General features: G+C 43.8%; 1 protein-coding gene across 2 annotated transcripts in view; it reads right to left on the minus strand.

Annotated features, from left to right (window-relative positions):
* Chinmo (Chronologically inappropriate morphogenesis) overlaps positions 1-26540 on the minus strand; it is a 53755-nt gene that overhangs the window by 18565 nt on the left and 8650 nt on the right. For both annotated transcript variants that reach the window (XM_070305395.1, XM_070305394.1), the window contains exons 2-6: positions 20685-20912; positions 7629-7849; positions 6840-7189; positions 6175-6422; positions 5792-6067 (exon numbers count right to left, since the gene is read on the minus strand). In XM_070305395.1, the coding sequence (XP_070161496.1) occupies positions 5792-6067; positions 6175-6422; positions 6840-7189; positions 7629-7849; positions 20685-20805 (1216 nt within the window). In that variant the 5' untranslated portion in view covers positions 20806-20912. The remainder of the gene's footprint in view (positions 1-5791; positions 6068-6174; positions 6423-6839; positions 7190-7628; positions 7850-20684; positions 20913-26540) is intronic.

Raw genomic sequence — 26540 nt, forward strand, 5'->3', positions numbered from 1 at the left:
ATCGATCTCCCTGATCTAGCTCAAGATTATCGATTTGATACATGTAAGTCGCTCTGCCCTCGATAGCTGGCAAACGATAGTGCGATATTATTGTTGTATAGAGAGTGAGATACGGCTTATTTGTCGAATAAAACTGACCGCCGCTCCGAAGGGCAGATAATAATTTCGTGCAATCTATCAGAGTAATCGAACAATTTTAGGCGGACACACGAGCGACCTCTAATTCGGGTTACTGCGATTCTCTACCGCATACCACCGCCCTCGCTTCGATCAATACGAACCGTGGGGATGTCTATCATACCGTTTTCTGGCTCGAACTACTATCAAACATTACGGATATTCGGACAGTTAATTTTTCCATCTCTACATGTTCATAGATTTTTACAATAATCGTAAAATTCACAAGAGATGTGATTCGCAATAGCTACTTTTTCGTATCTTCGGCGAGATCGTGACGATGAAAAAGCCCGGTGGGAAACGTTCACGCGTGAAAGAGACGTTTTCTTCCCCGAAGACAATTTACAGCGTCGTCTCATGCTCTTCTAATTCTCTTTCTAAAAAACACCACGCCTGGCCATGACACACATAGCAGCTAGCCTTTCGCATCCTCTCTCGGAAACGTCCAAACAGTCTAAATCCATAACTCATAAGGGATCTGCTGCCTCGTCTTCGTAGAGAACCCGCTATTTTCTCATGTCTCGAAAATAGCTACTTTTATCGGTAGCGTCATGCACAAAGGACCGGTTGATCGACTCGATTTCACAGTTTGCATCACGAATAAAAATAAAGCCCGATTAATCAAGTCAAAAATATTAAACAAATCGAGTAGAATTACTTCACTATATCTTCTATCGATGATGTAGCGCGTGACTCGAATTTATCAATTTGATCGAACTTATCGAGTTGATTAATTCGAGTTGCGAATACGGACGTAAAAATAAAACGTGCATTTAATTTTATTTTGTCCCAAGACTATGATGTAACGGAGTCGATGCATAATCGACACGGCCATATGGTAGGAAGGAAAGCTAGCACGGTTGCATGACTTTCGACGCATTGCCGCAATAGGCGAAGGCCTCGCATTCCTCTTGTGCAACAATTTTCGGCGGTAGAAGGTCTCGTGACGACGACAGTAGAATGCCGCGGCAAGGCTGAATTACATCTAATCGCTTCTAAGAAACTGCCAGCCGAATGAGTGGCCTTCTTTTTAAATGGCATGTAATGAAAACTCGCGTGCATTTTATACATGCGAAGCGAGGAGGAGCCAGAAAAATTTTTCAATATAATTACAGCAATAACGTTCTATGTATGTGTGTGTGCTTGATGAAATTTTAAAAATATAAAAATTTATAAATATTTGTAAGAAAATTCTTTATGTGCGTATGAATATTCTTTTTAAAGAAATAATTGAATACATTGTCGTTATTGTAGCGTTTAATAACATATTCTTTTAAAACCAAATTCAAAAAATGATCGATTATAGAAAAATAGAGCTCATTTTTGCATATCTTCATAACATTATATAATTTTAAATCCAAATTCTACAATATATAATTAAAATCTTTTTCACTCACAGCAATATTTTATCTCCATTATTAGCCATTTAAAAATCATTTATTTGTAATTAATATTTATTTATTTTTTTTTATATATATTTTGTCTAGATATTTTCGAAAGAAGTAGTAAAGAAAAAATCAACTCCAAATTGGTCAAAGAATGTGCCATAGAGCGATAATTGTGCCATAATTGTGTGTGTATGTGATGCGGAATATTCTATAATACAATATTATAAAAATATATATAAATATATTCGTATTATATGATTTAACAAATCGTACAATAGTCGTGAGAATCTGATGATGCGTTTCTAGAATTAACTACCCGAATAGTCCGAAAATAAAGATACCTAATCGATAAGAAAGATACCTAAGAACACCCTCCAGCCATGTTGACGATAGCGATTCCTATAATTTCTATAAGCCCCGTCGCAATCGTTGACAATATTTATCTCCACCAAGCGATCCTTCATACTTTCCTCGGCGACACGAGACAGTCATCCAACCGTACGTCGTCGCGAATACGTCGCCGCGACGGTGCACGTGAAATTAATACTCGGAAATGACGGATTAATGATTTAAGCGAGTCGCTATTTGTGCTGCACGAGGTTTCTCTCGTTCTCTCTCTTTCTCGTCTCGCCAAAGTTCGTCGTCTGGCTGAAATTTTTACGAGGTACGTACGCGAAATTGCAGAAGGGTTGCACGAGAGTCGATGAAGAAAATTAGAAAGAGAGAGAGAGAGAGAGAAAGAGGGAGACAACAGGAGAAATAACCGGCCGAGGGAAGACAAGACTGACAAATATATCTGTATATATTTATACACACACATGTCCGATGCAACTGCACTGTCCCTGCCCTCTCACGAATGAAACTTTATTTAATAATTCAGTGAAACAGGGAAATGAACGCAAATTCTGCGGTGTTCTCGCATGTGTCATCGTCTTAGAAATGTATTATTCGTCCAACGTCCGTAGGTAGCAAGAGAGAAAGAGAGAGAGAGAGAGAGAAAGACCGATTAAATAACATTAAGTATTTCCCGCTTCGAAAGAACTGACTGAGCGAGACATAGTTTAGCTCTTTCTCGAGCCTTCTCACTTTCCGCGTCATTTCATATATCGTCCGACTATCTTGCCTCTTTATCTACTGTTCCATTGGAGTTGGACTCCACCGGTTGTCATTGTAATTGATACGCGATAACTGCATAAATAATGAATTCGGCAATGGAGAACATAAATAATTTGCAAATGTCGCGGAACGATCGAAGGTTGGAAAATGAAATAATATCGGATTTTCTTGCAAGTAAGACAAACATGCTTTATCGAATGTCGTGATATTATATCGGCGTAGCATATATATCCTGCATCGAGAGAAATGGGATGATTTATTTCAATATTGAAATTTATGGCAATTTTAATAGAAAAGAAATTTCTTTAATTTAAAAATGCAATTTTTTAAATTTATTTTCTTCGTTTTAAACTCTACCGTGAAATGATTACGCAATAATATCAATCAGTTCATAAGAACATGAAACTTCGTTCGTAATAGAAAGTCAAGAGCATTCTCGAGATGAAGAGAAAGTATTATACAGATGTGTTCGAAACAAGAAACGTTAGAAGAAAAATGAAGTACCATATACAATCATATAAGATACTTTCGAAGTGTTGGCTTGTGATTTCACTTCAGTGCTGATCTTATAACTCATTTACCGGTATGATCGTTCTTCAACGAATGCAATCAGCGGCAAGATCAAACGGTACGGTTTACAAAAGGAATATGAAGTTCTGTATTTTTTTCAAACAATCGAAGCATACACTATATTTCGAAGGATAGCTCTTCCTCAAGTTTTTAACCTCGACACTCTAATACTTTTTATGCCGAATTATTAATTTATACATTTCTAACACGAGTTATCATCTAGCTATAACATATGCGAGAAGCTTAAGAATATCGTTCTTAACCGTTAAGCATATCATTTTGCGGACAGAGCGTAATAAAAAGTAACTCTCCAATTGCTTGTGTAAGAAGCATAAAATTCAAATCTATGGAGATACGAGACAACGTGTGGCTAGCCCTTCCTCGCCAAATAGCTTGCTCAATAACGTCGCATAAATTCCACGCCAAGATGATGATCGGGGCCGGCCAAGTCGGTGCGACTTCTAACGACTCTCGCGTAGGATCTAACAAAAAGTAACGACGGTCCCTCGGTAAGCATAACTGTACTCCGATAGAATAACTCAACAATGCGACGGTCACGATTTTTCTCACCGCGCGTTCTCGCCGCATTCCTCCTCACACGTGATTCAAAGAGCTCCGGCTTACACTTGCGCCATGGTCACACTTACATTAAGCGCAACAGAACAGGGAAGCGTCTCTCCGCTGTCATTCTACTTTTTTTTTTTTTTTTTTTATAACGTGTCTTTTCAGAGATTCACATTCGTCTCTGTGTCTTTGTCCGTACGACTTTTTGAATAATTTAAGAGCGGTAACGAGATCTTTTTATTTTAATGTCACATTCTCGTATTCGGTTACTTCACGCCGTGACGGTAACATCAAATTTTTTTTTCCAACGTGCGCAACACTATTAGAGAATATCTTTGAAGATTGCAGAGAGTAACATGGTTGAAAATGCAAAGAAGAATTCTCTCGAGATAAACGCATGGACGCGCTCCGAACTTTGGTACATTTAATAAATAGCTGCTCGGCCTATCAGCGACTTCTTTCACTCTTCCCTGAGCACGCTTAACGTGCACAAAATTATCTGTAATGCCCGCCGTCCGAAATGGGTTTCCCGTTTCTTTGCTCTTTCTCCTCTGCGGGCCTAATATCAATAACCGTTGCATTAGTTGACGCTTCGTTACTTTCTTTGCGGCGGGCGAGCGGGCGATTAAAAATGGCCGGGACGTCGTTCGCGGCGGCAACATGACTCGCCGTCGCGACGCCGACGTCCAATGCCGATGCCGTCAATCGCGTTGGTGTTGGTAGCCCATCGGCGTGCCCGTGTTTCACGTGGCGTCGTCGTAACGTCACGCTCGGTGATTTGCTCGCCGGAGCAAAAGATGTTCCCAGTGGCTGCACCGTCGCTTGCATCCTCTTTGTACACTTTGTTCACACCGTGAAGGTAAGTCGTAAGGCATATCATGGATCCCGGACGGCGACACGGACGGGAGGCCCCCGTAAAATCCACGGCGTCGTCGCTCTCTCTTTCTGCACGTTAGAGCGTCGCCGAAGCGGAGACTGACGTACACGTGGACGAAAAAAGATCTACACGAAGCCGTCCCAAAAACCGTCAATTATCCTTCAGTTACTTTGATTCTTTGATCAATCTGGAATTGATCTTCTCTCTTTTTTTGCGAAAATTAAGAAACTGAATGAAAAGAAGCATAAATTTTCGTAAACTCTAAATTCGTCGAAAAATCCGTAACTAAGAGAACGTAAGACGAAAACTTCAGACGGCGCTTAAACGCGCAGCCGGCTTCTTTTTACGATGCACCGTTTTATCTCTTGCCACGGAGAGGAGAATGAGCATGAGAAACGGTAGAAGAGGAATGCGGCAGTTGCAACATCCACAGTTAGGCTCCACGTGCAGTAATGATGATGCAACTGCTTGTGCATTTTGTAACTCTGGAGCCAGTGTGCGCCTCCTATCCGGCGTAGCGGGCCAGATAAAGTCTATCGGAATCATTTCGAGAGAGATCGCTTCGTGTCCGAGACAGCGTTGGGCAATATCCAAATATTACATTGCCTGCCGGCCGACTATCGCGTGTTTCGAGATCGGTCTTATATAATTCCCCAAAATGATCGTAGCGCATGCGAAAAGATGTACTCTTAGTGCTTACATTTTGTATATTTCGGCGACGAATCAAAATACACGTGATACAGAAAAGCGCGCGCGCGCGAGGTTCAACAAATCTACAAAGTTCGCTGATGCGTTCATTCGCTACATCATTCTTGATTTCACGTGTCAATAGACTCAACTGCGTCGTTATCTCTCAACCGCGAGCGTTTGCGATCTAATAGCAACCGACACGCAGCGCGCTTCCGATATCAACTCTACGCGAACGAGAGATCGTATAAAAAATATCGCGGATTAGACGGAGTAGTTTTACGCAAAGTTACGCTTTGCGTCTCGCATTCGGATCTCCGTTGAATTAAACTCATAATTTTCACCGCTCGCAAAGTATAAAATAAATACATGGATCTCTCGTGATGATGCAAAGACAATGGATGGCACTCACCACCGTCGATAGTAGAGACAGTGCTGGCCTTGTTGATTTTTGTGTTCCACATAGCGGGCGTGGCGGGTTTTTGATCGGGTGTCGGCGGATGAACCGGCGGCATCGGCACCATCGCCGGACCCAGCTGCGCCCCGTGCGGCAGATGATCCGAGTTCGGGCCGTATGAGCTCGCGTCCAGTCCCCGTCCAGGATAAACCTCGCCGGACAGTCTCTCCGCCAACTTCTCCGCCCTTTCCCGATCGGTCAACGCTACTGGCTCTTGTTTTATTCGAAGATCTGCGATAGGACACAAGTTTTCCGTTAAAGAAAATCCATCTCGTTTCACTCGATTTTATATCAATCTCTCTAAAGAGAGATCTGGGTCCCCCCCACTTCTTTCTCACCTTCGGCAACGCTCTCCTTGACATCACAATTGCTGCGTTCCTCGGACCGCGCCCGTTCCAATTGCTGTTCAAGTTCCGTGGGCGTATGAGGCGCGGTGTGAGGATGCAAGGGAGTCTCAGAGGGATGGGTGAACGGTTGGTAGAAATGGTTCTCCAGCAGGAGCGGATGCGGGGCAGACGCTGGCCGGAAGGCAGCGCCGTCGCGCAATACGCTCGCTCTTCCAAGAGTGTCGACGTCGCTCGGCGATCTAAAAATACGCGGTCGCAACGAATCAAGAATCTCACACGAGCGTAATCAGTGAAAACGTATAGCGCGGATATTTGGTAAACATGCGTATTACGAACAAGGTGGAAGTCGAAGATCCCGGAAATCAACATAGCCCGAATGAAAGAATGAAAAATACTTTCTCTTCCCGATGAAGATCACTGGAAGATTACGTAGTTTTCTCGCACAACATCGGGGAATTTGAACTCAACGAAATGCTAATTTCGATCGAAACAAAATATTTTAGCGAGTCAATTCCAAAATCGTTTCGCTTCTCCGTCCGCGATTTGTCACACATACGTCATCGCTAAAATCTTTAGAACGTAGGACACTCTCATCCGTGGCTATCCCGTGCAAGACCATCGCAGATCCTTCGGTCGCTGAAAGATATTATCCTTACCTCATCAACCTCTTCGGCAGGCTCTCGTAGTAATGAGAGCTCGAGTACATGTTGGGCACAGGATATGCCGGGGCGGGCGACGGTGCCGGTGTGGGGGTTCTCTTCATGCTGTTCCTGAGCATGGTGGCCTCGCCGGCCTCGCTCATATCGTTCACATCGCCGACACCACCCCCGTTGCCGACGGTACCAGCCACGCTACCGCCCCCGACGCTACCCCCGATGGTACCGTTACTGCCGCCTCCGCCTCCACTCCTGCTACCTTCTACGTCCGCGGAGGTATTGCTGCTCTCCGCGGCGTGCCTCTGCGCCACAGCCAGTTTCTCGTGCTCAATGATCGACAGACCCTTAACCTAGATAAGATTTATGGAGAGAGAATCGTATAAATATATATATATCACGGGTATAAAAATGATTAATTTATTTTTAATACGTTCGTTATAAATATCATCGATTATAATTATTAAAAATAATTCGTATAGCGCTTGTATTGCTTTGTATATATTTAAAAAAATACGTAAAATACTATTTTCGCAATAACTATTTGAAAATATTAATTAAAACATGATATTCTCAGTTCAAGAGTAACAATTTCGAAGAGAGTTTAACAAATTTAACTCTTCTTGTGAGAGCTCGTCCTCGCGGTACAAATGACACATAGAAAGAGAGAGATACAGCTAAATACGTTTTAGGGCCGTTGAAATATCTGGAGATGCCGCGCGCCACGTGTACAATTATATCCGGAGAACATTATTTAAAGTCATTATTTTTCGAAAAAAGACAGGCACATACTTGAAGGCATTCAGCCGCCTTGAGGAAGGAGCTGAGGGATTCCTGGGACACGTGTACCTCTCCACGGTACATGAATTCGAGGAGGGACGCCATATTGTGGGCACTCGTCCCATCGAGAATAACGATCAGACCCGCGGGAGAAGGCGGCATTCCTTCGAAGAGCTCCTGAAAGTGCTTGCTGCATGCTGCGAGAATTAACCTGTGCGCCTTGAACGTAACTCCTGGAATAGAAATCGTATACACGATTTTAAAAATATAAATACAAGTCATTTATTATCGGGAAATGATTCGAAATGAGTCATAAATAAATATTATTACATTAATTTTAATTATTTATATATCTAAATAAATTAGAATTATATTAACGGGACTTGCCTGAGTATTACGAGTGTTATTATTAATTTAATTTAGTATATACTTAATGCGTGCTTGTATACTCGGTAATTACGAGAATTAACGCGTAGGAAATTCGTAGGATATCGCGAGATTAGCATAGAAATTTTCGATGCACGCACAAAACGGAGCTCGGTCTCTTTCTCACGGCTTTCTCACAATGTAATGCGAACGAGCGCGGGAATTTTGGCGTGCAAAGGAAGCCGGTGACCGACGAACCCTTTTTTTTTTCAACAGGCCCACCATTTCCCTCTCCGCGAGGCGACATAAAGGAACCCGGGGCAAGCGCGACTGACGTCGATGCCCTTTCTCGCAGCCCGCTGCGTATGTAGGTCATCTTCGGACACGATCTTCCGTAATTCATAATTCACGCGCACGCTAGTATAATGCACGCTCGCCAAGCGCGCGGGCGTGTCATACGACACGGGTGACCGTTGCACGTAGGGCGTCCGGGATATTCAGAAACGGTTACACGTAAAAAAAAAAAAAAAAGAGTCGTGACCGCACAATTGATCATTGAAGCCTCTCACTGCGTCGCATATTTCGGAAAAAGTTATTTAAAAAATTAATTTTTTTCGCGTTACATATCATATATATACATACATACATGTTTATTTAAAATTTGGAAAATTCTAGAGACGAGAAAATATATACCCTCTTTGTTATAGTTTTATTCAAGTTTTTTTCAAACTTATTTAATTTTAACGCATCTAAATCTACATACATGTCTCGTTATCAAAAGTTATTTATTCCTCGTGTTTAATTTCACTCTCGTCATACATGTGAGTTTAATTAAATTTAAATTTGAATAGAAAAAAAGAGGTACTGTGTCTTTCTTTGTCATGGCTTCATTCATGTTTCTTGAAACTCGTTTCATTTTAACAATACTATTAAATGTACATATTCTTGTTATCAAGAGTTATTTGCTCGTCGTGTTTTACTTCTCCTCTGTGCTTCGTTTATTTCGTGCGAATCGAAAGAATGGAATATCTCATGAAAGCACCTCGTCGTTAAGCACAGGCGTGCGTTTTTAGACGGATGTAGGAAGAAGCCTCATCGCGATAGTATCCTCTCCGAATAAGGAAATCAAGTGCGAGAGGAGAAAGGTGACGAGGGCACGACCAGGTGGCTCAAAGCACCTGTCTTTCCGAGTGGCTCCCGAGTAGGACACAAAGTGTATCCGACTCTTTGAGCCTCCTCTTGGCGCGGGATCAAATTTCCGTGCACTCCCCGTTGCGCCCAATTTCAAGCCTCTTATCCGACGAATATTGAATTTACCGCGTATCCGAGAAAGAGAGCGTACCGCGGTTCCATGATAGCTCTCTTGGTTCTTCTCCCGCGGCGCTCACCGAAATATATCGCATATAAATTTGTCTTACATTTAATAATAACGTCTATCCCTAACGAGAGTAGAGTATCCGCGATATCGAATTTCGAGCTGAAAATAATTTTTGCATTTCCCCCTTTTCTAACTGATGAGTAATAATAATCTTGCTGCTTATAACTTGCCTAATATAGGATCGCATATATACAGGTGTTCAAACCAAATATACGCTTTGCTCATTACGCGCTATACAAGGGCCAACGGCCGAGCCGCGTGTGTGTGTGCGTGGGCGTTTCGCGACTATGCCGGCAGTTTTTGCGTCATCGCTTATGTCAGTGCAGAATCCGGGGACACACCGCGTCGCGCGACGAGAACAATAGAACGAAACAGAGATTCGCCGAATTAAAAGCAAAAAGATTTTTCATTTTGCCAGAGAGAGAGAGAGAGAGAGAAAAGTTTCATTTGGCTGTCGATTGCACAAAACAAAAAAATATACCTACATCTGCGAACCGCGTGCGCGATGGAAACGTGAAGCGCCAGGGCAATTTGCCCGGCACACTTGTGGAAATAGTGAAATACGCAGAGATCATCAGCATGTGTAGAGAGAGAGAGAGAGAGAGAGAGAGAGTCCCGGGATTATTAATAAATCTTGTAATATGTGTGGGCGTGTCGGGTAGCGCAGCAGACTCTCGAGATGTGCTTCTCGCGCGCATATGCCTGCCAAGCGCGATTGTTGTTCCCGTTATCAGTATGCATGTAAAATATATGTTGCAAAAATTTCAAAAACAGGCGTTGCGTAACGCGAGCGCGTGGAGACCTCGAGAGCGTGTTTATGACATCCCGCAACGCCGTCATCGACTCATCGAGGCGAGCGAGAGCACGGCTATTACTGAATGAGCGAAAAGAGATAACGCGCGGGCATTCTCGGCGCGACTGCGCGCGTGTACGCACACATATCTATTTAGATATTATTTATAGTGGAGGACTATATTTATAATGCGAGAGAGATAAAGCGAGAGCGGCCATCGTGATCGATGATGTTCGATTACGGATAAGGATTACGATAGGATCGATGGTGCCGCGACGAAAGCGCAAAAAAAAAAAAAAAAAACCTATCGATTAAAATATTTCTTTACTTATATAATGTATACGTCAAGCAATATACTCTGCAAAAATAATAACAAAAATTGCAACATTATTAAAACGTTATTAAGTGCGTTAATTAAATGTTATGTTAGCGTTTAAAGAGTTATCTAAAATCTAAAGCAATCATTGTTCTACGATACTCTATTTGTACTACTTGTCTACGCATTCTGACAATGCTAGCTGGAGAAATATTTTTCGAATATATTGCCGTGTGTTTCGCGGCGGGATTACTGACAGATTTAATAACGAGAAGCGAGATTGCCAGCAGCTTCTTAACTGCCGAAATTTGCAAATAAAACGCGCGTAGTTACGCAACAGTGCAATGCACTCTTCGCGAGCAATCTATTCATATTCCAAGGCCAGCCGGTAGAGCTCTTTGGGAGTTAGGGTTTTCGACGAAGCGTCTTACAGCGGTCATCGTTCCTCCTACTACACGCAATAATAATTTGGAGCCTACGTGTACGTGCACCGTGACCGAATGCGTATAATAAACGTCGCGGGTAAAACCAACAATTACGGCTTGTAAGTCAATGTCAATTGCGTCCCAATGTCAGCGACCGATACGTCGTAGAGCGGTTTTTATCAGCTCGAAAAATGTTAATCGAATTATATTACAGAAGGAATCTCTTAACCTTGCATCACAAAAATACAATAATAACGTTAGAAGAGGAGAGAATCTTCATCTCTCGAGATATAATATTGGAAAATCTTTTTCCCATCGATCGACACATAAATTTCCCAAATTGTCGTAAAATATGCCGGACGGTATTTTACACGTGTTTATAGAATACGATCTAAGAAGGAACCGGAAAAATCACGTGGGGCAACCTTCCCCGCTCATCCTCGTGATACGCGCGGAGCAGCGACACGCACCGCGGTATCAAAAGCTTCGCGAATAGATAAGACCGCTGCTCGCCGATTTGATTAAAGCAAAGTCAAGTCAAAACTCTAATACACACGGAGGAACGCCGCTAAGGGAAGGGAACGGCGGTCAATGCCCCGTCAAGGTCGACGATGCAGAGTGTGCTAGGCGAGCGAGCGAATGTATATTGCTCGCCTGATGTATTGTATCGGCTCGGCTCGGCTCGGCTCAGCTTCGTCCATAAACTTTTCGTCAACGAGCCAATCGCCGATCGTGCTTCTTTTGGGCCCGGCCAATGGCCGCGTGGGACCAAGGTCGTTTTTTTCGCACATAACCGAAGTTCGTTGCACAGCGCGGCAGAAAGCGGTGTCGAAGACGAAAAAAAAAAAAGAGAGAGAGAGAGAGAAAAACAGAGTATGGTGAACCGAGGAATGGGAGAGCGGGAGAGAAGAGAGCGCACTACACACGCATCGCGATACGCGCAAGAAACGACACGTGGAGAGACGATCGTGAATCTCGAGGTTGCCCCCGCGATAAAGCGCCGAATGCGTGTGTATGTAACAGCGTGCGCGCATACATACGCACGCGAGCGTAGGAAGGGTGCTGGGATGCGGAAAATAGACGCGCGTCTTTGTCCGCGAATGTTAATCGTCTCTCTCACTCTCTCTCTCTTTCTCTCGCATGCTCTTTCTTTAGGATGCTGCGTGCGCACTTTTTTTTTCGCGGAAATTCATCGAGGATCTGATTTCGTGAGACTAGAGTTACTCGTGTGAAAAAGCTAATATAATTCATTCGAAAGAGCGAATATGAAGTCCGTGTGATCGCTAATTAATATGTAAATATGGCAATCAATTTTTTTGCAAGAGAGAATGGCGAAGGAAATTAACGTAGTATCTCGTGGAATAAATTTTCCAAATATATTTATTTATTGATAATTAATTCACCTTTTTTTTGTCACAAATTTATTTTTAACGTTAAATATGCATCGCGCGCGACGTTGCACGGGATGTGCGATCGATATCGAGCGCGAATAAAAAGCGCTTCTAATTCCGGCCGTTCATCTATTGTAATTCACGGTCGTGAACTTGCTCACGCATCGCGCACGTACGTCCGTCGTTGCGCGAACGACGTAAAATGCATGCGCACGATCGGCTCGAGTTATTATTGCCCATTACGTAATTCGTCGTGTCATTGACCCATTTTCGATTACCGATATCGAGTGATTCGGAGGATTTTATCAGAAGGTTTTATCGCGCGCGCGGCTCGCGTAATGAGCGCATTCGTTTTCTTCTCGTGTCCCGACTGTTATTACAGCCGTACCCAAAAAGAGCGTTATCGCGCGAACGACGTTAACTAACTTTTGCCCCTCTCGCCCGGCGGCCCATCTGGTCCTTCCTTGCAAAGATTAACACGATCGATACATCTCTTCTAATGATCCGATAAGGGCCGCGCCGATGCCGTTGCGGAGGTGTCGCGCTTTCGTAACTCTTTGCCCGTTCGCCTTGTAATACTAACTAACTAGGCCTTGAAGCTTCACCTCCGTACGTGTCTAACGTTAACTTTTCTCTCGACAGCCAGTCCGCGGACTGGTGTGATTCGATTGGAGTGTGACATCGTGACGAAATTCAGATACGGAATTGAGAGAAGAATACGCCGCGCGCGCACCATGTACATTGCACCTTAATAGCCTAACGGATTACAGCAACACCGAGGCCGCGTTCTAAAATCGAAAGAGATATATTTAGAAACCGATTTTAAGCTGCGCTAACATTTCGCGGAGAATGAAAAAAACCATGTATAAAAAAATATCGTTTTTTTTTTTAATTCTCTTGATAGTAGAATATCATAATGTGTCTCGGTCGAGCGGTTCTTCCTCGCAACTTCTTTCTATCTTCGTGCCGTAACAAAGCCGCGAATGAATCGCCACGCAGATCCGCGTTAGCGAGCGGCCGGATTACATGTTTGTAATAGAAATAGCTGCGGAGAAGGCCACGCACACACGGTTCGGCTGAGAAGATCACCGATCACTCGGCTGGAAGGCCAGCGAGAAAAGGATATGTATATCAGTGAATGCCCGATCGGCAGCAGTCACTAACCACTACGCCCAAGTTTACATATAATACGCATCTTTTTCTCTTGTTGTCATATAATTAGTTTATTAATTTATCTTCTCGTAAAAATATTTTATCTTCTTGTGAAAATTTTTTTAAAATATTGTGAGCAAAGTTTTCGATAAATAACAGTCAGAGTCCAGGTACTTATATTATATAACCGATCGTTAAAATGTTTACGGCAACGTTCCGGTGTCTCTTAAGCTGGCCATTCACTTGGTGCATTCACCCAAAATGCCGAGGGGGATAAACTTTCGCATAACGACGCAGGAACGCGCGAGGACGAGGGGAGGATGACCCTAGGTAGAGAGGCAAAGTCAATGGCCGGCATCCTGTTGCATCAGAGCGCGGGCTTTAGTTAGCCTTGACTCCAGGAAGTGTACTTTTGCCACGAGCGGAGTTTGCGAGCGGCGTAACGCCGCGCGTTCGTTCACTCGCCGTGCGCGTTTCTCTTCCTTTGTTCTCTTTCTCTCTCTCCATCTCTTTTTCTCTCTCTGCGAGTTATCCCCCTCGAGGTTCCCCCGGTCACGCAACGAGGCTCTCGAATTACGATATACTATATCGCCTTGCATTCGGTCGACGTGCGATGACGCGCGTACGCGAGAATAATACGTTAGTTCACACGATAGGATAGGTCTCGGGAACGCCTCGGTGAAGATAGCACTCTCGATAGGTCCCGCGAGCGATATTAATTCGATTATTCTAAAATTAATTCCCAGAATTTGCAGCGAGATATTGGGAATCTCCGTTCCATCTCTCAGTTTGGAATTGCTTTTTATATCTTTTTATATATTCTCGAATTTTTACGTAGAGTTTACGATCAATCGCTGATTGCGAGATTTTCTTCTCGCACGAATGCACGAAGAATTCTTTTTTTGCTCGGAGCGATTTTATTTGCGAGGGCAGCGGCAAATTCCACGAAAAAAATTTGAATTTCACACACGGCACGTGATTTGGCCGAGAGATTCACTTTCGAGGAGACGATGATACAATCTCACAATAACATTCGCTTGACATTTCCTATCGCCGAGGTATATCGACATCCTTCGTGCACTGGTGCTTCACCAAAGTTCAATGGAACGTTTCATTCATGCGAAAGTATAGAAAATTTGTGCGAAGAGAGGCCGCAAATATTGGCCCGTCAAAGTTCAGTGCTGGAACGCGCTGTCAATATGACCACGTGCAGCTTTAATTCTAGAAATAACGCAGACTTTTACGATCTCGCTGTTATTTATACCATGTAAATATCTTCGTGGGGAATCTCATTTCTGTTACAAATTACCGAAAATATCGAAGATTTTTATATCACAAACTTGATTTTCTAATCTCGTCTATTTTTGAGAAGTTTCCGTTCTATTTGACGCACATGTCGACGTATTTCTTGCATTACGTGATATTTCTTGCTCTTCCGATATATTTATTATAAGCTTCAAAAGTAAAACGTGAATCGTTTCGACAGGCATATCCGTCGTTTGACCGCAAACAGTATCCGCCGCAAACGGATGCAATATTAAGTATCTCGCGATATCATACCGGAAGTATATGATTTGAAATATAAATCGTTCTCTCTCTCTCTTTCTCAGGAAATCGCGCTGCATCGTTCACGAAACATTTAATTGCATATATTCATCCACGCAAATACACCTGTAAGAGACATTGGATATGTACTAATGCGTGCCGACTTTCGAGTTGCAACATTCAACGAAGCGCAGACATGACCTGATTTTCTATCGAGAACAGATCTTTTTTGTTCAACCAGATAACACATTACTCGAAAAAATGAGGCCGCTACCTTATCGCGCTGCACCGGGTCTACTGACCCAGAAACCCGCTGATCCAAATCGCTTCAAGTGGATGCACGAAACAATCGTAACTCTTGCGCGTCGTATATTCTTTTATTTAGAAATTAATTTACATACAATTACAGATAATTGAATGGCTCGATGTATTCGAATAACGCTTGAAAGACGTTTTAAAAATTCTTATATATCAAAAATCTCTTTGGACAAAATTTAGAAAAAATATTTTCAAATATATGGTGAATGTGTTATAAATTGGTGGATTTAAATTTTCATTACAGAAATCTTATAGTTTTTAATAAAATTTTCCGAAAATTTAATTTCCTGTTTCATTATATTTTTTTTTTTTCAATGTTGATTACGCAAATAAATAATTGTCGAATAATTAAAAGTTCATTGTACTGCGATAAATTATGGTAAAGCAATAAACATCATTTTTGATATCCCGAGATTTCGCGGAGGGACTTTGATTTATATTGTTGTTCAGACACACGGCACATGAGATAAGTGTTGTATTCAAGGTAAATCGTGACACGCGCGTATCGTAATATTTCACGGCGGAGCGATTGCGAGGACTTCTCGCATCTAACAATACGATAATTCTATAATCCTAGAAGATAAACCCGTGTGCTTAATACACATATGGGCATAGAATTATGACCGAGGGCAGACGAACGGTACATGTGTGTCGTTTCTAACGCATGCCACGTGTGTCGTCTTGCAACGCGGATACCGTAACAGTGCGTATCACGCGCGACACGCATAATAGACAAAATGAGCGCAACATGAGCCGGTCTCGCGAAAGAGTATGCATCGGAATCCTAATGAAAATCGATTATATAAATTGCGCTATCTCTTGGTAAAAATTCTAACGTAAGCTATTTGTGAAATAGCGTGCACGCGCGCCTTTATCGCTCTACATAAAAAACGTCACTGACACGCGCGCATCCAACAGCGCTTTGATAGTCAGATAATAAATGAAGACAAAGAGATATATGGCTTCCTAATCCTAAATTCGACGTGCTGGTCGTAAAGTTCGTCAGATATGGTAGCGAGTCGCGGACGCACGCGCGCAAACACGCACGCATGCACGCGTTGCGTGCCGATCCGAATAGTGCCGATAGCGTTACCGGCGCCTGTCCGCGTTTCGATCGATATCCGTTGTTCGAGGGAGAGGGAGCGGTTACCTTGGAGCGGCTTATGTGGTTTCGCGCTAATACTCTATCTCGGATCGATAGAGAACGGGCTAATCGCACGGGGTGACATCGATTTACGAGGAGATTGACGCTAATATAAGCGCGCGCTTCTTTTCACGGACAGCGTGCTATACTTCTGACTTTTCTGCTTTCTCTTAGCGCTTCAATTTAAGGCATCGCGTGCTAATACTCGCGGACGCGTACTCGTTCCGTGTTTTCATTTTGATAAAATTGTTAGTGCGAGGCCCATTACACCCACACACTTGGCCCCATTATAAAACTTTATTTTGACATTTTATTATTCTTTGATTATACGATTATAGCTCATCCAACTCGCGAGATTAATATATTGTAGTTTTCTTCAAAATGTGACTCTCTATTACCACTGTTTCAAATGTACAAATAGGAAAAGGTTGAGAACGTTCGTCCTTTTACATACAGCCATAGAAGAACGTATGTCATACATATATAAAAATTGCACATTGATGTAAAAATCGAATAAAGAAGATTAATGGAGATGGATGGCGGAATTTATTTTCTATCTCTTACGTCTTCTCAATCGCGATCGAGAGCCACGGTTTCCATATCGCGGCCGCCGACTTGCATGTATCGAGAAGAGCACGAAGAGAAAAGGACGGTTAGATCTAACTGTATAACCGAGGCCTACTTTCCGGGCTTCCTATAAGGCCTGGATACGTACACGCACATTGTTGATGCACGCACTTGGGCGCATGCGCGCGCATATCCATGAACTCACGATAGTTTCTCAACGCGCTTCTTCTTGGTATTACGATTTGGCGCTTCTTTCCCCGACTTCCATCCTTGAACTCTTCCCACTCGTCGAGCTTCCTCTGCCCTTTCGAGAAGAATTTTATGGTTTCTTATCTTATGATTTCTCAGCGTGATACTCAAGGACAGAATGAAACATGTAGGCGCCAACCTTGTAAAAAGGGGCATATGTAAGACGTGTATACGTACACGTGCGTCTTTATTTCAATCTACTGTATGATGTGTATAAGGGAAGGGATTGTTAAAAATCGTTGAAAGAGATTGGGAACCGCTTTTTTTTCTTCGCTCGGTGAATCTCGTGAAACTCCTCATTGATCTCTCTCACAGCTTCGGCAACAGACGCGGTTTTCGTAAATCAGGACACGCGCAACGTGCGCGAGGTGAAAGCGTTAGACGCCGAGGATTGAATAACGGGTCGTCTCTGAGCGGGGATAGCGGGGCCCGGGACCCGGTTGCACACACGGTAGAATTAATATCGATGTTGATAAAAACGTGAGGAGAGTCTCGGAAGTGTTAGCCCGAAGAGCCGAGGGCGAGGGTTATCGCGAATCGATATCGATGAACTTTAACTTTGGTTCGATTTCGTCAGACTGATCGTTTTCTTTCGACCATCTGCCGGGGAAAATATCATCTTGCGAGGAAAGGGAATATTGTAATCTCGTTCTTCTTGAATAATTACATATTTCGAAGATATTCGGGATTTTTTAATAAACGCTTAAATTTTTGCAAAAAAAAAAAAAAAAAAAATTAACGACTATACGTACTATTTGATTGGCCTCTCCAAGTTCGTATATTTGTGGCACAACTGCAAAAGATAATCCCTCACTATCGCTTTTATGCGGTATATATTTATCCGGTTTGTATGTCGAATAGATACCAGTGGCGTGATAAATTAAGTGTTTACTCGACGCGGTGTTTAACTCGCGTTTAACGTTTTGCCGATAATGTACTGCACGTGCGCATTTAAACTGTTTATTCTTATCAATTAAGATGAACGAAATCTAATAGAAATCATAGAAATAAAGAACGATATTATAACAGCTGTCGTTGTTCTTTTAGCGCACATGCAATCTCGAAAAATAGTAACGAAAGACTCTTAAAAGGCTTATGCGAAGCATCCAGAAATATTTTCGTAATTAAAGACGTCACTTACACGCTTCAAAGTTTTTATTATACTTTAATTCTCTTGATGCGAATAGAGCATAGTCATCGTAATTGCATTGAAAGATTCGAGGATAATGGGAGCTTCGACAAGTCGGCGACGCTACTCCATCAATCTAAATAATCACGAGAACCGTTATAGAAAAAAATGACTCATGTGGCAAGTGGCGAGACAACCAGTCTAATTAACTTGACCGATTCTCTGGTATTCGTATTGTTGATCGATCTCGCCTTTATACGCTGCACTCTTGACGAAACATTACGCGAAACATTTTAAACAATTTTTAAATAAATAAATAAGTGTATGAGTTATCATCTTACATTAGTTGCTCACACACGTCGAAAAAGGGAGTAGAAGCGTTGCCGAAAGTTGCACATTCTTGTTTATTCAGCGCGAACGATAAAGAAGTAAATATCTACTTTTACAGGCTGGTAGCGTCGTTATCACGCACTACCACTGATAAAACCTTGCGAATTTTATTGACGTCGAAATTCCGGATATTTGCTAATAGATACATAAAAAATAATATACGTATATATGTATATCGCGTAATGCACTTATCACGCATATAGATTACACAATGCATATTTATTCCTATATATTGTATTTTCGAACTTTCCGACGACAACTTTCGTGTCACGATTCCCGTATCATCCTTTATTCATCAGATTTTTTCGCGATAAAATGTTTACACTTATTTTTCGAACGCACGATTTTTCGAAACCGATCGCGCTCGCCCAGTGAATTATTCGCACGATCGAAATTCTAGAACGAGCGCGTTGCATCGCTGCTCGATGCGAACTGCGGTTTCGCGCTGACGAACCGCAAGAGTCGGCCGTTGCATTTGCCGCGTCGGTGGGGAAGGCGTCACACACGCAAATTTTCGTGTGTGTACGAGTGTGCATGTGCCTGTATATTCGCGTGTGCGTGTATGCATGCTGCATTCGGAGACCGCGCCGCGCTGAGATTCGCGCCGTGCATACCGGCTGATTCTCGATTGGCCGACTACCGGGGGGAGTAGGGGGCCGTTGCAATCATCCATCCCTTGCATTTCTCTACCTATGCAATCGCTAACTCGTACCACTCGCCGACGAAGTAGTAGCGTGCGAATGCAACGCGGCCAGGCCGACCCTTTCGCGCAAGGAGTCACAGCTCGCGTCTGGTCGGACGCGACTTGTAAAGCGCGAAATTAACCGAGATTTTTAATCGATTTTTTTTTTGTCGCTCCGTATCAATCGCTTGAATGAGTTTGTTTTGAGCTATATATATAAGAATAATATTTACCGGCTTATTTCTCTCGTGGATATATTTTTCAGCGAAATCACATATCGCGATCACACAATCATACTTGTTATATTTTATTTCTACCGACAAGCTCTTTGTGTTTTTTTATTATATAATTATTTACTATATAAAATATTACGTAAAATATTATAAATTTATAAAATTTCGAATTAAAATTCCGTTAGAAAACGAGAAAAGAGAGAGAGAGAGAGAGAGAGAGAGAGAGAGAGAAATCATTCAATAATTGCTATGGCAGCCCGTTAGAAAACAAGTCAAAAGTGTCGTTTGACTCTCAAGTATAAGAGAAGAGTCAATTTGCAATATTATGACGCAAGAACTCTCCAAGAAAAAATAAAGAAGCATCGAGTTAAAATTTATATCACATCGCGTCAAATTGATGGCCGTCAATTACGTGGTCGGTGCCGTATTAATTGCAACGCGTCAACACGTCCGATCACGAGCGTAGCTGAAAGCGGCATTCGAATAACGGTGAAAAACCTTCAGGTGTTCGGAAACATTATCTTGGATGATGTCGATAAAGTGAAAGTCTCCGAGAACCACGTCTTCTCCTATGTTCATGCACGGGACTCTCGTTCAAAGATTCCATTTCATATATTGGTAAATGCAATGCGACATCTCCGGAATATTACGAGCGCACGTAGTGTCAATAGAGACGCGCTTCTTTCTTTTTTTTTTCTCTTTTTGTGCGTTCAAGCACCGACCTTCTGCCTGCATAAGTGAGACCAAGGAGTCAAGGCCTTCGAATAATCAACCGAATTCTTTAAATTCAGCTTTTATTTCGATTATCGAGTCACGCGCAATTATTTTTTTTGGAAATATTCGACGATTATCGATCACAAAATGCGTTTTTTACTCGTATTTTAAAGGATTATTTCGATGAAAAGTCCATTCGCTTAATGTTGCAAGGAGATACGAGTAGATCCTATGTATAAAGAGAAGGATATATGTTATGGTATTTAAGAAACTTACCCTCGCAAAAGAGGGTGACATCGGTGAGACTCTCGCTTTTGAATAAGTTCGAGAACGTCGTTGCTAGGTTGCTGCCGAAACTGTTCCACTTGAGGCAGAATTGCTGCTGATGAGAGTCCATGATGCCACCCTTAGACTCAACTCCGTGACCTTCACCGTCCCTCTCGCAGCCACCTTCCAATGGGTATTTACCTTCTTGATCGCGTTCGTGCCCAATTGCTCGTCCAGCTACGCAGAAAGCAGTCTCGATTATCGATCGATCTTTCTTTCTCTCTCACCATAGGCATAGAAAATATATACGTGGTTGTTAAAAGGTGTAAATTAAAGAGCGTATTGCGGAAGAAGTGTAACTGTTAGAAATAAAAGTCACAAAAGTATCAATAAAAGAGTTTCGAGAATTGATAAACACGAAGGGAAGTTCATATCTTTGCGAAAGGGCTTTTCCGATAGATCGAGCATTATTTGACGTTGTACGCATTGTCAAGTTAGTAGTACTATACCGAGATTGGTCCCCGTGAATGAACGATGAAATATCAGATCGCACTACTGTCACTCCAGCCTGAAATGTTGAATGTTGATAACCTCGAGATACGGAGATACCTCGTAAACACGACATACCTCTTTCGATTCACTGGCTCCGTGAGTGCGTAATACGCGTTTATCGTGACAGAGAAATTATCGGACGCGCGTGGTCGCCGGTTTCGCGCGCCGAGTCGAGTGTTCGGTCGAGAAATCGGGCGCGGATGATAAATAAGTCCAAAAGTCGCAAGTTTCGACCGTGTACTCGTGACACAGTCACGAACCGCGAGCACACAATACCGTTTGCGCCATGTCAAAATTCCACCGCATTTCCGCGACGCCTGCGATAAAGCGCCGTGAGTGAGAGAAGAGGAGAGGAGATCTTACCGGTATCAGGGGCGTGTCAACGCGAGTGTGCGACCGCGCGAGCGATGCCGCTTCGATTTCATTCACCGATCTCGACGATCTTTAACAAGAACCGGTATTGACGCTACACTTTGGAATACGCACTTGCGTCTCCGTTTCGTGTCCACCTGGTTGGACACCAGCACTGTGCCAGGGCAGAAAAGCGAGAAGGAGAATTACAGAGTTCGACACCGCGCGCACGTGTCCTCGGCGCGGCACATGTTCCGTGCAATGTGTACGTCCACACCGGGCGCGTGTAGTATCACCGAAAGAAATATCCGATCGGGACTCGGCCGAGCTCGATATCACCAAACGTGCCCCGTAAGAGCGCGCGAGAAAGTATAGAATTTTCGGCTATTCCGACCGTGAAACGCGCCGATACGCACGAGCACTGGCTAGACGACTGACTGAGACTATGCGTACTCGCCGGCTGAAATCGAGTCACCACGCTTGCATCGCGCATTGGCACATGAACGAATCGCGCGTGACTGTCGTCGTTTGTGGTGCCGATGGGCCCGAATCCGCGGGCGGGAGGATCCGTCGCGGCAGCCGAAAAATCGCGCGGGCGCGAGCGAGAGGGAACGAGGAGGTAGCGCGGTACCGTGAGACGGCAGGGGGGGAAGGAAGCGGACCGCTCGAGAGAGACACAGGGTGAGCGAAGGGACGGGGGAGGGCGAGGATTGAGGGACCGCCGTCATCGTCGCTAGTGTATCGCCGAGAAAGAACGTGAATATGGGTCATCGGTGGCGATGCAAATGCGGTTACGCGGAACATCATGCGCGTGTCCGCGCGTATGCGTATGCGTGCGTGCGTGTGTGTGTGTGTGTGTGGGAGGGAGGGGAAGGAGAATTTCGGTGTTCCCGGCACTCGGTGGTGGCGGTAATTCGGAATTACCGGGAGAAGGGGACCCGGGTGGGTGGCCGGGGGCAGGGGATCGACGATTCGGCGGCTTCTCTTTCTTCGGAGGGGTAGGGATCGGTGGGGCGATTGCTTGAGGCTAGAAGTTTCGGCTCCGCAGCGGTTCCCTCTCCTATGTTGTTTTTTTTTTCGCCTCTCCCGACTGGAGAACTCTTTCGCTCTCGTGCGCGCTACGATGTTCTCTCTTATTCGTCTCATTTTCGAGTCTTATTCCCCCTTACCCTCCGTAACCTAACGCCTCTATGGCCACGCTACACATGGCGATCGCAATGCTTGCGAGTATCATCTATCTTTATTTAACTTTCAATGATGAATAACAAGAATGAAATGATCCCATGAGCATTGCTATCGCCAACTGAAGTATAGCTTAAGGTATCGCTTGTCCAACGTATATCAGAGTCGCATCGCGAGCATGATGCGTTTTGTAAGAAAGCACCAAATCGCGTAATAGAAAAAGAAAATCCTTGAACGTCCAGCGCGACAGCCTTGATAAACATGTAAATGCGCATCTTTGTACATGCCAGGGTTCGACAAAATTCGGTATGTTCATCTTGTCGCGAAATTATCTGTGCTCTGGATAGGCAGAAAACAGGCTCGATATATATACATCGCGTGCTCGAATTCGGATAAAAAAAAATCAACGGCAACGGTGCGATCGATGCCCATCGCTAGGAACCGCCGCGCGGCACGAAAAGCAAAGACGGAGGGGAATTTAGGCGTTGGAGGCGCCTCGAGTTGCGTGGCCCGGAACCGCGCGAAAGAGAGACAGAGCGGTGATACGGGGAGGGGGGAGGAAGCGCGCAGGGAAAGAAGAAGGGAGATGTACGCATCGCGGCGAAGGGGTAGGGATCGCGGGCATTGCGTGGTGGCAAAACGCACGCTGGTCGTTGGAGGGGCCAGGAGGTCCGAGAGGGAGGCTCAAGGTCGCCACGGGGCCGCACGCGCGCACGCAACACACGCGTATTCCGCGTACGCACACGTTATATACATACGACGCTGCACAAAACGGGCGTGTGCACAGACGCGTTGAAAGCGCACGCGCGCGCTGCAGCGTAGATCGCGGGCGTTATGTGTGTGTGCGTGCGCGTGCGTCCGCCAGCGTCGTAATTCGGCGCTCTTATGGCGGCGGTATTATGTCATCGCGTTTGTGCGTCGGAAAAACAGAGCCTCTCTCTCTCTCTCTCTCTCTCTCTCTCAATAGGATTTCTCAAAAATATACGGGAAGGGATGTGATATTATCGGCGACTTTTCTGTATTTTGACTCTATATTCCGAGAGCCATTTCATTACAGGAGGACACGCATCGTCTTCTGTGACGTCACGTTTCTCGCTCACGTGCGTGGCATCTGTATACCGGTGTAAAAGTTTTCGCAGAGAGATGTAAGAAAAATATCGGACACAATATACGGACGAAAATAAACGCGACTTTCTATCTCGCGGAATAAGGAGCCTGAGCTCTTTCGCGATCGCGCAAAATCTAATGTATTCCGATATAGCAACGACTTATATGCGATCGAGCAATAAGAAGCAATCTCCAGTCTTTGCGATTTCGCGGAAGGAAAAATTGACCGACTCAACGAAATAAAAAAGTAAAGAGGGAGAGAGAGAGAGAGAGAGAGAGAACGATGCGGTCTTTGAGAAACGTCGTTCGCCTTCATCATGGGGTGGTATGGAGGTGGTTGAATATGGACGATGGTATTGCCTAGCGAGGGCGAGCAACGGCGAGTATATGGAAAAGGATGGCCGTCGAGATGTTGAGTTAACGCAAACGAGGAGGGAGCAGGCGGGGGGGAGAGAGGGAGGGAAACCACCTATATGAAAAGCGCGGAGCGTCGTGGCTCGACGAGAAAAACAGGAACGGCGCCTGGCATGGCGATGCCATTTTTCGTAAGGCGCCTTTTAACAATAAGCGCGATCGTTGTCTTTGTTGCGTTGATACCAGGAGAGAAAGCCGTCGTCGAAGAAAACCGTATTAATGCGTTATAACGAATAACGGGCTTGGATTCGATTCGACAGGTCGTGCATAACCAGTATACCGCTTTTGATATGCTCGATACTCTTTAAGAACGCTTTTATAAGAAATACTGCCGTTATTGTGAACAAATTAAAGTATGTAGGGAGAAAAACTAGCGATAATATAATTATAAATATTAGACGAGAGCTTCTAATTTTAATTACTGCGGAATAATTGCGCTTGGAACATTAAATTGCAACAATATTATTGCACGTGCGTTCTTCGTTAAGTTCGCCTATCTGCTTGATCAACCGAAATTGATGATAAACATAGCTCACATATCGAGGAATGCAAGTAAGAGGAAGACATTTCGCGCGCAGTCTAAAAATGGTCCGAAAACGATAAAAGTGAAATTATGGAAAATACGAATTCCGCGAAGGGAATTCTGCTTGGAGAAAATAATCTCGATTTGTGTCTCCTAGCATCAACATAATATCCTGCCTCCGAGCAAAGAGACGGACTAGGAAAAAGGGAGCGATGTCTGCACGAATCCCGACAATAATTATCCAAAGAGTTAGTTGTACTGATGAAAATGCCAAAGGGAGAGGATTTGACAACGATAACGAAACGTTCACGATTCGGGGAAAAGGAGGGAAGAGAAAGAGATATATATATATATATGTGTGTGTGTGTATTTTCTGTTCCAAGAGCAAATGATAGTTCGCGCGGATTATCAAGACAATCCACATTCATTTAATTTCATTACGTATTTCTAAAGTAAAGAGAGCACGTTGAAAGGATTGTCGAATTGCTGCGTTCGTTATTGTAAAAAAAAAAAAAAAAAAAATCTTGTATTTTTCTCCATTATTATTCATTTCTGAAATATTTAAATTTCTAACGCTATTGGGGAAATTAGGAATGCATTTATACGAGAGATCACGAATTTTCGAAATCTATGTGTGTATATGTATGTATAAAGTAGATAGATAATAATGTCACATCGCTAATCTGAGCCGAAGCGTGGCGAAAGTTAATTTGGAGGTCAATGTCTCCGAGACTAGTTTCGGATAACAGATTGCCGATGCACAATGAAATACGTTTTAAAACGTAGGAAAGACCCGACTGCAGAAGAGAGAAAGCTTATTCGTGCGCTTTCACCGATGAAAATAAAGCGACGCGATATTTTTCTCAAATCGTCGCCATTGTGAATCTATTTCAATGAAGCGCGATGATGTAAGCGCGTTTTTGCCGGTGACGAATAATCGAGGATCGGACGATAGTGTTGACGGAGTCTCGAGGGACAATCTACGTGCAGTTTTGCAATTTTTTATCTTCTGAAATCCTTTTGTCTTTCGTACCACGAAACATCAACAAATTTCGCGTTCGCGCTAAAAGTTCGTTACATTAGATTTTCGGGTATTCCGGTAACTTACCCGCGAATAATCGAACGAAATCGCGGTGTTCGATGAAAGAGAAAAGAAAAAAGGCCTCACCGTAATTAGATTCTCATAAATGCTTAATGCAACATATGTCCAAGGATGTTCTCTTCGCGATAATCATACTCGCGGTATCGTCCTTCGAGAAGAGAAATCGCACATCGAAAGGATCACCGTGACTCACTCGCGGTGCGGTTGACAGTTAGAACGGAAGAGTGCAACAACCGCAATTATTCTGATTACGACAATCAACACGGAGTCCACGCCGCGGACGTGCAATCATCAATGTCAATCATCTCGGGGGGGACAATATTGCCCTTTGTCACTTTGGAGTGATACGGAGCGCGAATGCGTGAATGACGCCGAAAAACGCCCAGCGCGAAGCACGATCTGAATTGGACTGTTCTATGGGTTATACCCGGCTCGTTCGACTTCCCCTCTCTCACTCTTTCTTTCGCGGGTTCTTCTCTCCTCCTCTGCCGCGCCGGCGGCCCTACGTTTTGGGCCGATACTTAATAGTGTGCCCCTACTAGCGGACCTCGTCGTCACGAACGAGCGACCGCAGTGTCAGCCTCCGATGCACATCGTTTCCTCGATCCGGAGGTAAAAACGAGTTTGCGAAATG

This window comes from Polyergus mexicanus, unplaced genomic scaffold, assembly GCF_030449975.1.
Source record: "Polyergus mexicanus isolate NDT 795.1 unplaced genomic scaffold, iyPolMexi1.0 SCAF_12, whole genome shotgun sequence".
Classification (NCBI taxonomy): Eukaryota; Metazoa; Arthropoda; class Insecta; order Hymenoptera; family Formicidae; genus Polyergus; species Polyergus mexicanus.